The 15,236-nt window shown below is 37.9% G+C and overlaps 1 protein-coding gene across 4 annotated transcripts in view; it reads right to left on the bottom strand.

Moving 5' to 3' along the window:
* The window catches only part of fbxw7 (F-box and WD repeat domain containing 7), a 360,356-nt gene that overhangs the window by 184,902 nt on the left and 160,218 nt on the right, over positions 1-15,236 (bottom strand). For all 4 annotated transcript variants that reach the window (XM_048600812.1, XM_048600827.1, XM_048600817.1 and 1 more), the window contains one exon: positions 4,180-4,674. In XM_048600812.1, coding sequence (XP_048456769.1) covers positions 4,180-4,605 — 426 coding nt within the window. In that variant the 5' untranslated portion in view covers positions 4,606-4,674. The remainder of the gene's footprint in view (positions 1-4,179; positions 4,675-15,236) is intronic.

Here is a 15,236-nt window from a genome sequence, read left to right as displayed (position 1 = left end):
ACTGTATCCGCTGTTCCCGTTGTGGCCTCCTCTACATCGGGGAAACCGCTTTGCAGAACACCTACGCTCGGTTTGCACTAAACAACTGCTCCCAGTCGTGAACCATTTCAACTCCCCCTCCCATTCTGCAGACAACATGTCCATCCTGGGCCTCCTGCAGTGCCACAGCGATGCCACCCGAAGGTTGCAGGAACATCAGCTCATATTCCGCTTGGGAACCCTGCAGCCCAATGGTATCGATGTGGACTTCACAAGTTTCAAAATCTCCCCTCCCCCTACCGCATCCCAAAACCAGCCCAGCTTGTCCCCGCCTCCTGAACCTGTCCTTCCTCCCACCTATCTCCTCCCCCCACCCCCATCTCCTACCTACTAACCTCATCCTGCCCCCTTGACCTGTCCATCCTCCCTGGACTGACCTATCTCCTCCCTAACTCCCCACCTACACTCACCTTTACTGGCTCCATCCCCGCCTCTTTGACCTGTCTGTCTCCTCTCCACCTATCTCCTCCTTTATCCATCTTCTATCCGCCTCACCCCCTCTCCCTATTTATTTCAGATCCCCCTTCCCTTCCCCCATTTCTGAAGAAGGGTCTAGGCCCGAAACATCAGCCTTCCTGCTCCTCTGATGCTGCTTGGCCTGCTGTGTTCATCCAGCTCTACACCTTGTTTATCTCTACTTACAATCTTTTTGCTGGAGTGTTCTATTCATGTTGACCCTGGGATAATATTTAGAGGAAAGGGTCATTTAAATATTTACTACAGTGTCCGTTCAAAATTTAAAGCCTATTTTCAGGTTTAATGTATTAATTCATCTCTGTCGGTACTCTTGCTGCCCAAATACTGAAGTTTTTTTTAAAAATTACTATGCTTACCTTCAACAAGTGTGCTTTGTTCAAGTATTCCATGGCCTCTGATCACCATTTTATGTGAATATATTATATTTATTGTATTTATCCTAATAAGCCATTTTCTTCCTGCAGGATTTGTATTGTGAGGTAAGATGTAATAATATGTACTCTCACTATTTTTGGAACTTGAATTTAAAACAAAACAGATAGGTGTTGGTTACCTCTTGTGAAAGGTTTTCTTTTAAAGAAAGTGTCCTTTCAGAATAATACTAGATTCATTTGTCAGGAAGAGTGTGAGGGCAATTTATGTCAGCAGACTTGGTAAAGACTCAAACTGTCTCCACAGTCCATAGAAAAGAACTTGTAAGAAGTCAGTTAAGCAGAACTTAGAGTAGAGGTAGGGATGAAATTTCTCTAAACTTGAGTTTCTGTAACAAAACAGTGTAAAGAAATAGGATGAAATTTTGTTTCGCTGTGTGTGTTAAGGTCATTCTAACTGTCTTCTATACTTAGATAGCTTGGTTTGTATTTTTATCCTTTCGTGATACAAAAACCTGTATCGTTGTCAAAGAAAAACGTGTGAATAGGTTTCAATGAATACCCACCAAGTTAATAAACAACAAAAACAGAAATCATTCAACACAGACTTTTGCAGTCTGACTTGTCCAATAGTACCATCAGTTGGGATTATAACAGTATTCACGTTTGGTTATTTAGCTATCCCATTCTCATCTTGTCACTGTGCACAGACCTACACCACCACTTTTTTGTCTACTTCTGATGTAAATATTCTATCCCTGAATGTAATACTAAATTTCACCCTCCTCAATGAAATATATTGGATAGGTATTAAAGCAAGGTTTACTGCCTTACTTTGAAAAGTGGCACCAAAGGGGCTAAGGTTCACAAAACAGATGTAAGGTATAAAGCATGATGTTACGATTGTATGTCAGGCTTGGATTATAAACTACAAAGATTGCAGGAGGAAGGAAGATAGGCTAATGTGAGGTAAAATGTTGTACAATTGTAAGATTGTGAAAGAAATTTATGCAGCAGAGAAAGTGTTCAGTATCATGAGCGTTCACTTCAATACATTAGGCAAGTGGAAGAGTTCAGTGTTGTACAATGGATTTGTAGGTTATAAAAGGAAAAGCCAAACCTTTAAAGAAACAAAGACAACAGTAACAAAAACAATTTAGGCATGTAAAGCTGCACCACAAATACAGATGTTAAAGTCCATATATTCAAAAGGGTCAGCACTCAGTTAAATTGTTTTTCTAACATTTGTTTCATCCTTAACAATCAAATAAATACATTAAAATTTTGAGAGTAATGTTTAAAATTTGAATTAAAATGGATATGAAAAATAAAAATAAATCACAGCTGCCCCACACCTCTCGAGCTTTTCCAGCAACTTGTCTTTGTTTATGGAAAAGTTGGAATTTTCTGAAGACTGTTAGGATGAAAGGCAAAGATAGGTTTTTGGATTTAACAATGGACAAGATCTGGGAATTCCACTTGAAATTGCAACAGATAGCAAGTCAAGAATTTTAAATAATTAATGACAACTAGTGCTGGTGCTATGAAAACAAAGAGGAAAAGAAGTTATTGTTTAGATACAAGGGAAATAGAAAGTGAAAATCGAAAGAAATAAGACTCTCATTAACTCTTCAGGCTTTTGGGTTCAAAGTAGTAGTGGCTTAGCCATTATACTCCAAGTACGCAATTTGAAGGAAGTTACTGAACATGAAGTGGGATTATTTGTGAAGGAGTGGATAAAGTTAAATGATTTACTGATATGGACTATCAGTTTAAAAATAAAGATTTGGCACTTTTTGGCACAATTATATGCTCAGGATTCCTTGGACAATTAAGCAAAATAATGAGATGTACTATATTTCTACGACAAATCCTATATTAAAACATGGTTATTAGACTCTACCATACAAAACAAAAGCATTTGTCAGATGTCAGATAACTTGAGCTATATTTAATGACCTTAACAGAATACTTACTATGAATATTTCAAAATCATTTTCTATTTTTAGTTTTCATTCTTTCAAGCAGAATTCAAGATTAAACTTTTAGTCAATTGAGAATATTGTGCAATATTTTGATAATTCTTACAATCTAAGATTTAATCCAGAATTTTCCAGTAATGCAATGCATCAAATGACAGAAAGGAGAAATAGGAAACCATTTGCACCCAAAATGTTGCAAGTATCCAAAGTTTTGTGCAAAACCAGTTCACCATTTCACAGCAAATACATTATAAGGCAAAAAAAAAGAAAAACAGGTCAATAGGAAATTACTTTAAATAGTACCTAATAAACAAACACAGACTTCTCTTAATATTTTTACACCTAAACCAAGGATCGGCAACCTGCAACTCCAAAGTCTTAATTGCAGCTCCCATTTAACGGTGTTCATATTACCAATTTGTAATGATGTGATAACAGTTAGTCATCAATGTTTCTCCTCCAATTGGGCTATATTACAATAGCGTTTTGAAACAGAAAAATTCAACAGCATTTTAGAGGACACGTGCTTTCTTACCCACATGTCCAATTCAATCCAGCCCAGAAACTAAAGGAAAACTTTTGACAGGTCATGCCATCAGTGTGTTAATTAATTAATCCAAGATCTGGTTTAACTGCAATGGCATCTTAATGAATACAAAATTTTAAAATTCAACATGTTCAGACTTCACTGCAATTAGTTGGCAAAACCTGAAACCATTGCCTAAACAGATCTACCAGGAAGTGAAAGATAATGTGGAATTAAGATTGCCCAGGAAAACACCAATCAAGCCAAAGGCAACTTTAAAATTTGACTAGCATCAAGATTCAACTATGAAACAAAATTATTTGTCTGCCTATATCCACAATTGAAATTACACGAAATGCAATCATACCTGTGGCCACGCTTATGAGCATTCGAAATAAGTTACGGCAAGTGACTTTTCACAGTTTAAAATAATTGCATTACATTTTAGTGATTCTCAAAAACAACCTTTTCCCTTTAGGTAGGTTTATGTCTTTATCCTTTAATTTTCCCCATTTCATCCTCCCAAGAGTTTTTACTTTAAGCGTTTCCTTTTTAAAAAGCTTCTCAACTTAAAAAGGTAGTGAGCCCTGGACCTAAACATAATATTACTAAGATGATCCTTACTTCCTCAATATATAATTGCTATTCTACTACTACACGTGCTTACAAGATTGAGTCATAACCAATTTTTAAAAATTGCATTATACAATAAATATAACTAATTGTAAGGCATTTGATGCGAGTTCAGTTCAGCTTTTACAATCAATAACAAATTCTCACTTACCTGATTCTTAGTTAACAAAGGCAGTGGTTGTTCGATGGCAACATCAATATTATAATTCTGATCGGTTACATCATTTCCATTTGTGCTATCGTCTTCTCTACTATCATCAGATTGTTCAAAATCATCACTGTCTTGGTCCATTTCCTCTTCACCATCTTCTTGTTCCTCCTCTTTGCTTTCTTCCCTGGCCTCTACTGTGATTTGGTTGTTGTTTTCTTCTTCCTCTGCTTTAGCAACTTGGGCCTCGTCACTATTGCTGCTGCTTGCCTCAGCTCCACCGCCATCAGCAAACCTTGCACAATGACCCTCTTGCTCTTCCACAACTCTGTTCATTTCCTCCTCCCCATAACTCAATGAGGGATTACCTCTGAGGGATCCTCCAGTTCGACGCCTCTTGCTGCCCCCAGACAGAAATTCTTGGTTCATTTCCAACAGCCAGCTTGCAACTTCCCGAACCTTTACTAGATTGGCTGATGGTGTAGAAGTTGCTGTAACCTAAGAACAGAAGAGTTAAAGTTAAATTAGAAGATACAGTACAGTGTTGCACTTGTACAAGTTTCTAGGCCAAGATATCCACCAGTCTTAAGTCAATATAATTTAGAACTAAACAATATCTTTACATACTACAATATGGGACTAGTATGCAAATTTTGTTTGGATTATTTGATGAAGTATGTTTGTGGTTATTTATGATCCTCAAATTCAATCAACCAATAACGGACTAATCAGACACACCAAGGCAAACACAATTGAAATAACAATCCTTTTCATAGGCAACATGCAACACAATAGAAAATTTGAGAGTTTTGCAAAGACTTGGTAAAGAGAAAATCTTGCCAAATTCAGGGAATCCAGATAGTTGAAGTACAGATAATAGATCTTCCATCCTACTTGCTAAATAACTGTTTTCATAAATAAATTCATGACAACGTCTACTTCAAAGAACTTGCATTAATTGACACTTCACAATAAATGACAGTAATGGAAAAAATTACATTCTGCTTACAATTCACAATACCATTTCTACAATATCGTTGTGTGTAAATGACAAGTGGTGAATTGTTTTGATTCTATACTTCAATGGAAAGATGTAATTCCATTTCAAAGTGAATGCATTTTAGTATGACCCCAACTATGGAAAATAAAAACTTATAACATCTGATCAGGCAACAATTCAGTTTCTGTTTTCTAAGGCATCTTCTAAATTGAAACCTCTCTTGCACGAAACAAATTGTAAAGTTTCCTTTCAATAATTCTACGTATCGATAGAAAGCCATCTCCATGACTTGAGAATGGAAGTGTCAACATCTGCGACACAGCATAATTTTCAATTACATTAATAATTAATTTATCTGAATGTTGAGTAAAGGACCTGGTAAAGGATTCAAAGCTTACCATATTTACCCCAATCAAATGCAACTAAATATCAGCTTCACAAAGCCATATTCAACATTTGTCTTGTCTTCCAATTATGGGTTAATATAAAGATCAGCTTTCCTACATTCTCTAAGTAAATTATACATTTGCTAGGTAGATACAAGTTATAATTATATTATTGAACTTCCATGCCACAGAAGCTCCAATCTGTGAAAATATTTTAGCGCAGATTCAGAAACTAACCAATTGTCTTTCAAATAAGAAAAACACATTAAAACTGTACAGAATAAGTTATGCATTAGAATATGGACTGTCCCAAGGGGAAAAAGTAGCTATATCCGATTTGCCAGTTTGTGGTTTACAGATTTGCAGAGAGCATAGAATTTATTCATAAACTACCTTCCAAATTTGCTAGTTATGAAATAGTAACAATGAGAGGTGAAGGCAGCCTGAAAACACATTGTGATCCAAACAGGGATGGGTCCCATGTAATATTGGTAACTAGGTCTGCACATGATAAATGTTCAATTTAACTGGTCAGTGTGAAAAATGAATGATTCATCACAGCAACCTTGTTATATAAAAAGAAAACTAGGCTATTAGATTCTGAAATTAAATTTTTCCCCTTTTCAATATTCCTCAAGTTTCCGGTTTATAATCATTCTGCTGCCCAGCATTTTGTGCAAGTTGCATTGTGTAAAGGAAGACATCTAATCAGCAAAAGGTTGAAGAAAATGAATAACCTCAAATATATTAATAAACTATATCAACAATTGTATCCTTAAATACCACATGGTCATGACTGAATCTTGATAATAACTAATTAATCATTTACTTCTATGACAAATGCTAAAGCGAGTGTGGGGTAATTTTCTAAGAAAACTTCCACAAGTATCAGCAATATTCCTTGAAGATTTTTTGTTAAAAGAAATGCTTGAAGAGGATAACCTTACAAAACACAAAGTTTGAGATCTTGGTCAGTAAACACAAAATACCTAAATTGTTAGATGTCAAATATTCTACTCAATCTGCACAGTTTCAACACAAAAACAAATCAAGATAGTCTTTGTATTTTCAAATTAGCTTTAGCACGGAAACAAAAACTAAACACTCGCAAGTGCTTATTTTTTACCTCATCAATACACTTGGAATGGTTTTGTTTATTGCACACAAATGGATCATGCTTTTGACAGTAAAATGGTGAAAATTTGCACAAAGATCTATGACGACTCACCTGGCAAAATTCACGTTTTTGTTTTTGATTTCTAGATAAAAACAGAATATTACTGGTTGTTCTACTATATCTACCTTTCTTTGAATAAGACATTTATTACTGTAGTTAAATGTTTTAGAGTTTAATCTACATAAACTATCAATACAAGGAGCTTTACATCTATTTACATTGTTTGAGTGGCACTGAGGATTAGATACATTGACTGGATAACAGAAGACTGTTTTTTATTCCAACAACTCTATTGTCATTACGTGATCTCTCAAAATGCTCCTCTAGCATTTCTAAAATTATTTGCAAATAACCTGATACTAAAAACATTTCCTTTCAAATGTTTAAAAAAAAACCCAGATAATGAATTCTGGCTTTAGTGAAGAGTGTTCAATACAAATTGTAAATGAGACACAACAGAATCTGTTATTAACCAAGGTATTTATTAAATATATTTATAAAGACGTACAGAACAACAATAAACAAATAACCACTCAATCACAGAGAACTTCAGATTCAATAAATAACATGAATGAACACACTTTACAACCAATGCAAGATCAGCATTCTACAGGGAGATAATTTTAACTGAGAGGTTACCTGCACATTCCAATCAATAACAAAGACTAATCAGCCCAACTACCCTTCCCAGTAGGTACTTGGACTCTTACAATCCTCCTTCGCTCACTGTGGAAAAGACATATTAGATTTCTTTTTCCCAATCTTTGCAAACTCCTCACTGGGAAGGTGATTGCCACATCTAAACCCTTAGAAAAAACATCTAGATCAGCAGAGAAATAACCAGTGTTTGCCTTTTAACAGTTACTGCATCTCACTCAGTGTGTACCTGACCAAGAGCATACCCAGCATGCATTTCACCACATGAAGCATTTGACAGGTTATCTTATCACAACTAAAACCTCATTTGTGTGCTGTATGAAATATTTATCAATGCACCAGCTCTTTCTGAACCAGTTATTGTAACCAGAAAGGAAATAACTCCAGTGCAGGATGTTAAATAATGGTGTTCAGAGTTACAGAAGGATAATTTAAAAAGAATGCCAGTTGTGCAAAATATGTGCAGTGTAAAAATGCACAATTTATCGATAGAAGTGGGGATTGCAGCAGAAACACTGTTATGTGACCATTACAAGCCACATACAGAATTCCTCAGGGAATTATAAGCAGCTGTAAAAAAAATTGGACAGTTCAGGCATCCACTCTGCTTTTTTATGATGATCTCAGTGTTTGCACAATCATGTTCTTATGCTTCTTATGAGAAGACTTCAATTACTGTACAGGTACTTTTCACCTCAAAAGAAAGATCAACTTTCCTTTATAAAACTATTGCATGCTATTTCCCTACACTACAAGTATGACTATACAAGAAATAAATTGGTTGTAAAGTAGGAGTTGATTACAGACACCCAAACTGCAGTGGTAACGTCAGGGAAGGCACTGAACAGGAAATTAGAGATGCAAGGAATAAAGGTGTCGCTGAAAATGTGGGTGACTTTAACCTGTATATAAATTAGTCAAATCAAATCAGTAACCATATTGTAGAGGAGGAATTCTGGATTGTGTACAGATGGTTTTCTGGATCAATACGCTGAGGAACCGAAACAAGGTTAGGCAGTCCTAGACTTGGTATGGTGTAATGAAAAAGCAATAATTGGCAAATTGAGCTGTGTAAGATCCCTTGGGGAAGAGCAGCCATAATATGATAGAATTCTTCATCAAGATGCAAAATGACGCAGTAGATTCTGAGACTAGGGTCCTGAATTGAAATAAAGGAAACTACAATGGTATGGGCAGTGAGCTGGCTATAATAAATTGGAGAATGTTAATTAAAGGGCCAATAATGGACAAGCAGTAGCAAACATTTAAAGAACACACAGATTAACTGCATTAATTGTTCATTTATGTCTGGAAAAATAAAATAGAAAAGGTGGCTGGACCATAACTAACAATAGGCAGGATTCGATCCAAGGAAAGGGTATACAAATGGCCAAAATAATAGCAAACACTGAGGATTGGGAGCAGTTTACATTTCAGCAAAGGAAGATAAAGGGATTGATTAAGAAGGGAAAATAGAGAAGAATAAGATTGCAGGTAACATACAAACTAATTGTAAACGACCCATTAAGATTCATCAAGACAAATGCAGGTCCTTACAATCAGAAATGGTGGAAGTTATAATGAGGAACAGAGATGGCAAACTAATTAAGTACATACTTTGCTTCTGTCTTTACAAGAGGAGGAAGATCAGGTCTATCGAGGGGGACGAACCGAAGAAACTAGTGTAAAGAGGGAAATAGTGTTGAGGATATTGATGGAATTGAAGGCCAATAAATACCGTAGGACTCAGTAATCTATATCACAGAGCACTTGAGGAAGTGGTCCTAGAAACTCTGGATGCATTGGTAGTCATCTTTCAAGATTCTAAAGGCTCTGGAACAGTTCCTATGACTTGGAAGATAGTTACTGTAATCCCAATGTTTCAAAAAGAGCTAGACAGAATACAGAGAATGATAGACCGTTAGCCTGATATCAATAGCTGGGAAAATGCTAGAGTTCATTCCAAAATATTTAATAGCAGAGCACTGAAAACAGAGACAGGATCGGACAGGGTCACAGATTTTCAAAAGCAAAATCATACTCGACAAATCCGCTGGAATTTTTTTAAGGATGCAATCAGTAGAGATGATTAGGGGGAGCCACTGAGTGTGGTTTACTTAGACTTTCAGAAGGCATTTGGTAAGATCCCACATAACAGATTAGAATTTAAAGTTAAAGATTTTGGGATTGAGGGTAGTGTTACATGATAGAAAGAACTGGCTGGCAGACAAGAAATAGAATAGGAATGAATGGGTCTTTTTCTTAATGGCAGCCAGTGACTAGCCAGGTACCACAGGGATCGCAGTGCTTGGGTCCCAGCCGTTCACAATGTACGTTAATGAGATAGGTATGGGAACTAAATGCTATATCTCCAAATTTTGCATATGACACAAAGCCGAATGGGAGGGTGAGCTGTGAGGAGAACAGAGATATTTCAAAGTGATTTGGACAAATTAGGCTAGTGGGCAAATGCACAACAGATGAAATACAATATGGATAAACGAGAGGTTATCCACTTTGGTAGCAAAAACAGGAAAGCAGATTAGGATTTGAATGGTGATAAATTGGGAAAGATGTGGTGCAATGGAAGCAGAGGAATTCCCTTTTTCTATGGCCCTGTTTGCTTGTTACCAAATGTTTAATTTTGACATGAATCAGTTGTTGGTTCTTTGAAAGCAACTTTATACCATATACAACAGAACAGAAAGAAAACAATAACGTATAAACTCTTGACATTTAAACACATCAACTAAGATTCAACTAAACAGCAAATACACTGAAAGATTTAAGTTGATCAAAGCAACCAGTGCTGCCTCAACTCCTTCAAAGATTGATTAATTGATCATTTGCCTCATGGCTATCTGTAGGTCTAAACAAATTTGGCAGTAAATAGAGTATGATGGACATACTGGAGGCAAAGGTTACATGACTAAATGTAATATCAAGAAGATTTACAAGCAGCAGCAACCTTGCTGTGTTACTTATACATCTGGGGTTAACAGAAAACAAGATTGAGTCACAACTATTCGGAGAACATTTATCCATAAAAATCGATGCATTATCTAGCAAGGAGAACTGCAAACCACACAAAACTAATCTATGAAAACCTAAAACACAAGCTTATATTTTATGCGACATGATAGATGAGAGTAAATGAATAACTTCGCGATTAAAAGGTTTCAGAAACTTGATGATTTCTAGCAATCATGTACACAGATTCAACTTTCCCAGATATATTGCAAAGCCATATAGGAAGTTGCAATCACAAGTACACAAAATATTTAAACTTGATTGTTCAACTTGAGAGGAAGGGTGATGTTTATTAGGCAAGACTGACTAAGTGAGTCTCACACAAAGCCGCTGGGCAAAGTTTCAACCAGATATCAAACTTGCAAGTATTATACTTCAGTATGTCTTACACCAGAGGGCAGCTGTTCCATTCAATTTTATTTCTATAATATACAGCTGTCCATAGCCACTTTAAGGTCAACTGAGGTCTGGCTGATCAGGATAGGCTGCAAAGAAGCTCTACTCCAAAGGCTGCAGGAAAGAGGCATTATAACTTTCCAAACTCAAAAATCTGGTACAAATTAAAATGAAATCTCTCTTTGGGACTTAATCTTGAAGGACAAAGTCTGGAAGACTTTTGGTCATAGATAGCCCATAAATAAGGGAGGGAGCCCTGGCTCGGAGGTAGCAGGTCAGTATCAGAAAGTGCAGGAACTGACCTGCTTCTCAGCTGGGATTCTGGTTCCACCTAAGCCCATATATTTAACTGTAAACAAATTCAGAATTTATATATCTCAAAAATACAACTCTGTTTGATTTGTCGGTTTTGTATAAGAGTAAATGATTTCTTCATATTTCAGGCAAGATAGCTTGGATTATTGTAATGCGTGTTTTGGCTACTGACAAGGTATTTCGCCATAACTGGGAAGGGACAACAACGAAAGCCACAGCTCCCTTAGTGACGGAGTTTTAAAGTAAGAGAAAATAAAGCAAAAAGATTGACTATAATCGATGTTAGTACATTATTACAAGGGGAAAACCAGACTGAATATAAGACATACAGACAAGCGAAAGAAGTAAATAAGAGGTGCAAAGAGACAAGGAATATAGCAAGTTTCAAATAAGTGGTTCTGTTTTAGCACCAGTTAACGGGGTGCATTCTCACAATTAGCATGGGAAGTTTTATTTTCAAAGCCTGTTCACATCTGTTTAACGTGGGGCTGTGCTTTCCGGTTTGTGGCTAACCTCTCACATGCCAAAGTTGCTCTTTATGTTTCTCGCTGCCCATCTCCAAAGTGTACAGAGATGGTTTTGGAAAGGGAAACAGTGAGTGGAAGAAGCGAGAAGCAGCAGGTACAGTGTAAAAGGTATACAACAGTTGGGATGGTTAGGTAGCATGTAAGGCCATGAACCAGAGGGTTGGCCTCAAGAGGGAAAGTCAAGGAGTAGCTGAGGCTGTGAACTAGAGGGTCCGGAAGAGGAATGATTTACAGTGGCCGACAGGGGCAAGGCGAAGGAGAGTGACCAACAGCCACAGAGGTGACAGAGGGAGAGTCAGGTAATAGAATGTGAGAAGAGAAGGAAAGGCAGGTCATTACAGTTAAACTAGATAGCGTAAACACAAAGAACTGAGGATGCTGGAAATCTGAAACAAAATCAGAGTGCTGAAGAAACACCGTTCTAGCAGCATCTGTTGAAAAATATCTAACATTTTGATTCCAGTGACCCTTTACCAGAATTCGGCTTAAAAGCATGTTGTACACCTGGACAAGTGCAGTCAATGTAGAACTGTCCTGCATCGTTTCTGATATTTGCTCTCTTCAAGGCAGGGAGGGAGAAATCATTGACCCTTTTGCAAACAGGGGTCTAAAAGGTTCTGTTGAACGTGGTGGTGCACATGCAGAGCAGCAGGACCTCCAAGACCAGCAGACTAGGTGACAAAACCAGAACATGTCAGCCTAGTCTGACAGTGATACCAAGGTTAAAGCAGTCATTGAGAGGGATGCACAGCACATCAAGATGCAGATGACATTCTCCACTTGCAAACCTAAGTCCCACCATGTTCTCTCCGATACTTCACATTCATTCTATCTCTGCTAGTAAACCCACCTCCCACCAACCTCATGCTCTACTGCTCCCACTATTGCCCATATTTTCCTTCACTCACTGCACCCATCCCAACCCTGTATACCATCTTTGCTGCTTATTCACTCACTTGGAAGACCTCCCCACCTGCTGTCACTCACTTTCATTTCCCTTAATATGAATTGCTTTCTCGCTCCCATTTCAGGGGAGAAACAATACCTTATCGCATAGAAAGTCGAAAGATGTATGGGTGGGCTACTCGACATTAGGCTCCTCAACCCTTATGTGGAGAGTATCCTGATTTTGACCACCCCAAGTGGCTAACTGTGTTCATCCCTGATGGATATGCATCAGATGTCACCCTTGACTTATTACGCCAGCATCCACTTAGCGAAGGCTATCCCTTTTGTGTTGATTGAGGCTTGCTGATAACCATGACAACTTTCCTGTCTGTGTGCTTGTGCTAAATGCCAAAGCAAGACAAAAGTAATGTGAGCCTTGTCTATCTGGCTGAAGGAGTAAAATGCAAAAAAGGCAAGGAAAGACAATGCAAGGCAGGGATGATGTGAGCGTCCAGCTACAGTCAAAGTGAATGAACACAATGATAGCAAACTAGAGACCGGAAATACGGCCTGGTCCAGTCCATGAACTGGGTGCATATGCCTGGTTGCAAAGTGTCTTTGCTGCAATCTTTCATTGCTAATTGCCAGTGCAGCCTTGAAGTGCAAAGGCATCATCATGTACATGGAAAATGTGCCTCAAGGGTTCTTAGAGGCTGACACATATTGGATGCAAAACCATGGTCTTTGAATGGGTATGGCTGGTGTCCATGGACCTGGAATTTTAGTGACCAGTCTCCAACATGGAGGTCATTCAGTGAAAATAGTGAGCTGAATTCTCCAGGTATCCCCTCTAATTTCCATGGGTGTTTTCTTGTTTGGTGCATTTGGAAAAATAACAGGCAAGTTAGGTTGTTAACAAGGCTTCTGGCAAGCAAGAATTAGCAATTTACTGAAGCACACTGAGCAACTTGTCATATTTATTAAAATGTAGAAAAGAAGAACAGGAGTAGACCATTTGGCCCTTTGACCGTGGTTCACCACACAATACGATCGTGGCTGATCATCCATCTCAGTATTCTGTTCCAGCTTTCTCCCCATGCCATCTGGTCACTGTAGCCCTAAGAACTATATCTAACTTTTTCTTGAAAACATTCAATGTTTTGGCCTCAACTGCTTTCTGTGGCAGCGAATTCCACAGGCTCACCACTTTCTAGGGGAAGAAATTTCTCACAGTCCTAAATGGCCTACCCATTATCCTTGGACCATGGCCCCTGGTTTTGGACTCCCCAGTCATCGGGAAGATCCTTCATGTTTTTACCCTACCTAGTCCTGTTAGAAATTTATAGGTTTTTATAAGATTCCACAGCCTGTCCTCATTATTCTAAATGGCAATGAATATAGTCCAAACTGATCCACTCTCTCTTCATACGTCAGTCCTGTGATCTCAGTAATCAATGGCAAACATTTGTTACACTCCCACCATAGCCTGCGTACCCTTCTGCAGATAAGGAGACCAAGACAGCACACAATACTCCAGATATAGTCTCAACAAAGTCCTGTACATTTGCAGCAAGATGTCCTTGCTCCTATATTGGAATCTTCTCCTATAAAAGCTAATATACCATTTTCCTTCTTCACTGCCTGCTGAATCTGCCATTGCTGGTATACCTTCCCATTTTCCAGTCTATTGCCATTCAAATTAAACCTACCTTCCTGTTTTTGCTACCAAAGTGGATAACCTAACATTTATCTAGAAAGCATAAAAGAGACGGGGCAAGATGCTCCTGATGTGGAGAGTGCCCCACCGGACTTTCCATCTGATTCTGCTATGAATCCCACCATAGCCCATGTTACTCAGACCTCCAAGATTCCATCCATGGTCTTTACACAAATGGACAGATCAGTTCTGATCATCAATATAGGCCATATGTCTCAAAACACATCCTTCAAAAGTACTAAAGTTTAATATTTACCAAAAGGGTTTAGTGAGTGGAGAATTGAGACAACTAGAAATAGAATAGAGAAGGCCACTGGAAAATATGAAAGCTTGATCAATATACAAAGGATCAAGGGCAGGAAATTCTGCTACCGCAGACAGAAGGCAAACAAACACAGTGTAAATTTAACCAGAGAGACCAGGAGTGAATGTTTCCCAAGAAACAGAGTACAGACAATTGAAAGGAATCCTATCAATAAGAGGGGAGAGGTCAAACAATTACAGTTCAGAAAGAATAGAGGACAAATTAGAAGGCATAATTTAACAAAGACTAGAAATGTAGAACAGACCAAGAATACCACCTGGAGCAGAAGCCCATGTGATAGCAAAGTCTTGGTGACCACAAACAAAACAGAAGTCAAGTTAGTACAAGATGCCAAATACAAGAAATGCAAACAAAAACAGAAATTGCTGGAGCAACTCAGTAGGTCTGGCAGCGTCTGGAAAGAAAAAGCATAGTTAACATGTCAGACTAACGGTTGGGGGCGGGGCGCGGAGAAATAGGAGTAGATTCACCAACTGCAGGAAAAAAAATCACAAACATCCTTGGCTTTGTTGGGACTAAATGCGTAGGAATGTAGATCAATTGATATTAAAGCTGTATTTTGGCTCAAGGATCATCAAGAAAAAAAATGTTTCTTTGTCCGGAGAAAGAGGCACTAAATACAGTGGGGACACACAAAGTTAA

The sequence above is a fragment of the Rhincodon typus genome, chromosome 1 (assembly GCF_021869965.1).
Source record: "Rhincodon typus isolate 14 chromosome 1, sRhiTyp1.1, whole genome shotgun sequence".
In the NCBI taxonomy this organism is placed as follows: Eukaryota; Metazoa; Chordata; class Chondrichthyes; order Orectolobiformes; family Rhincodontidae; genus Rhincodon; species Rhincodon typus.
This window is presented reverse-complemented; position numbering and strand designations above follow the sequence as displayed.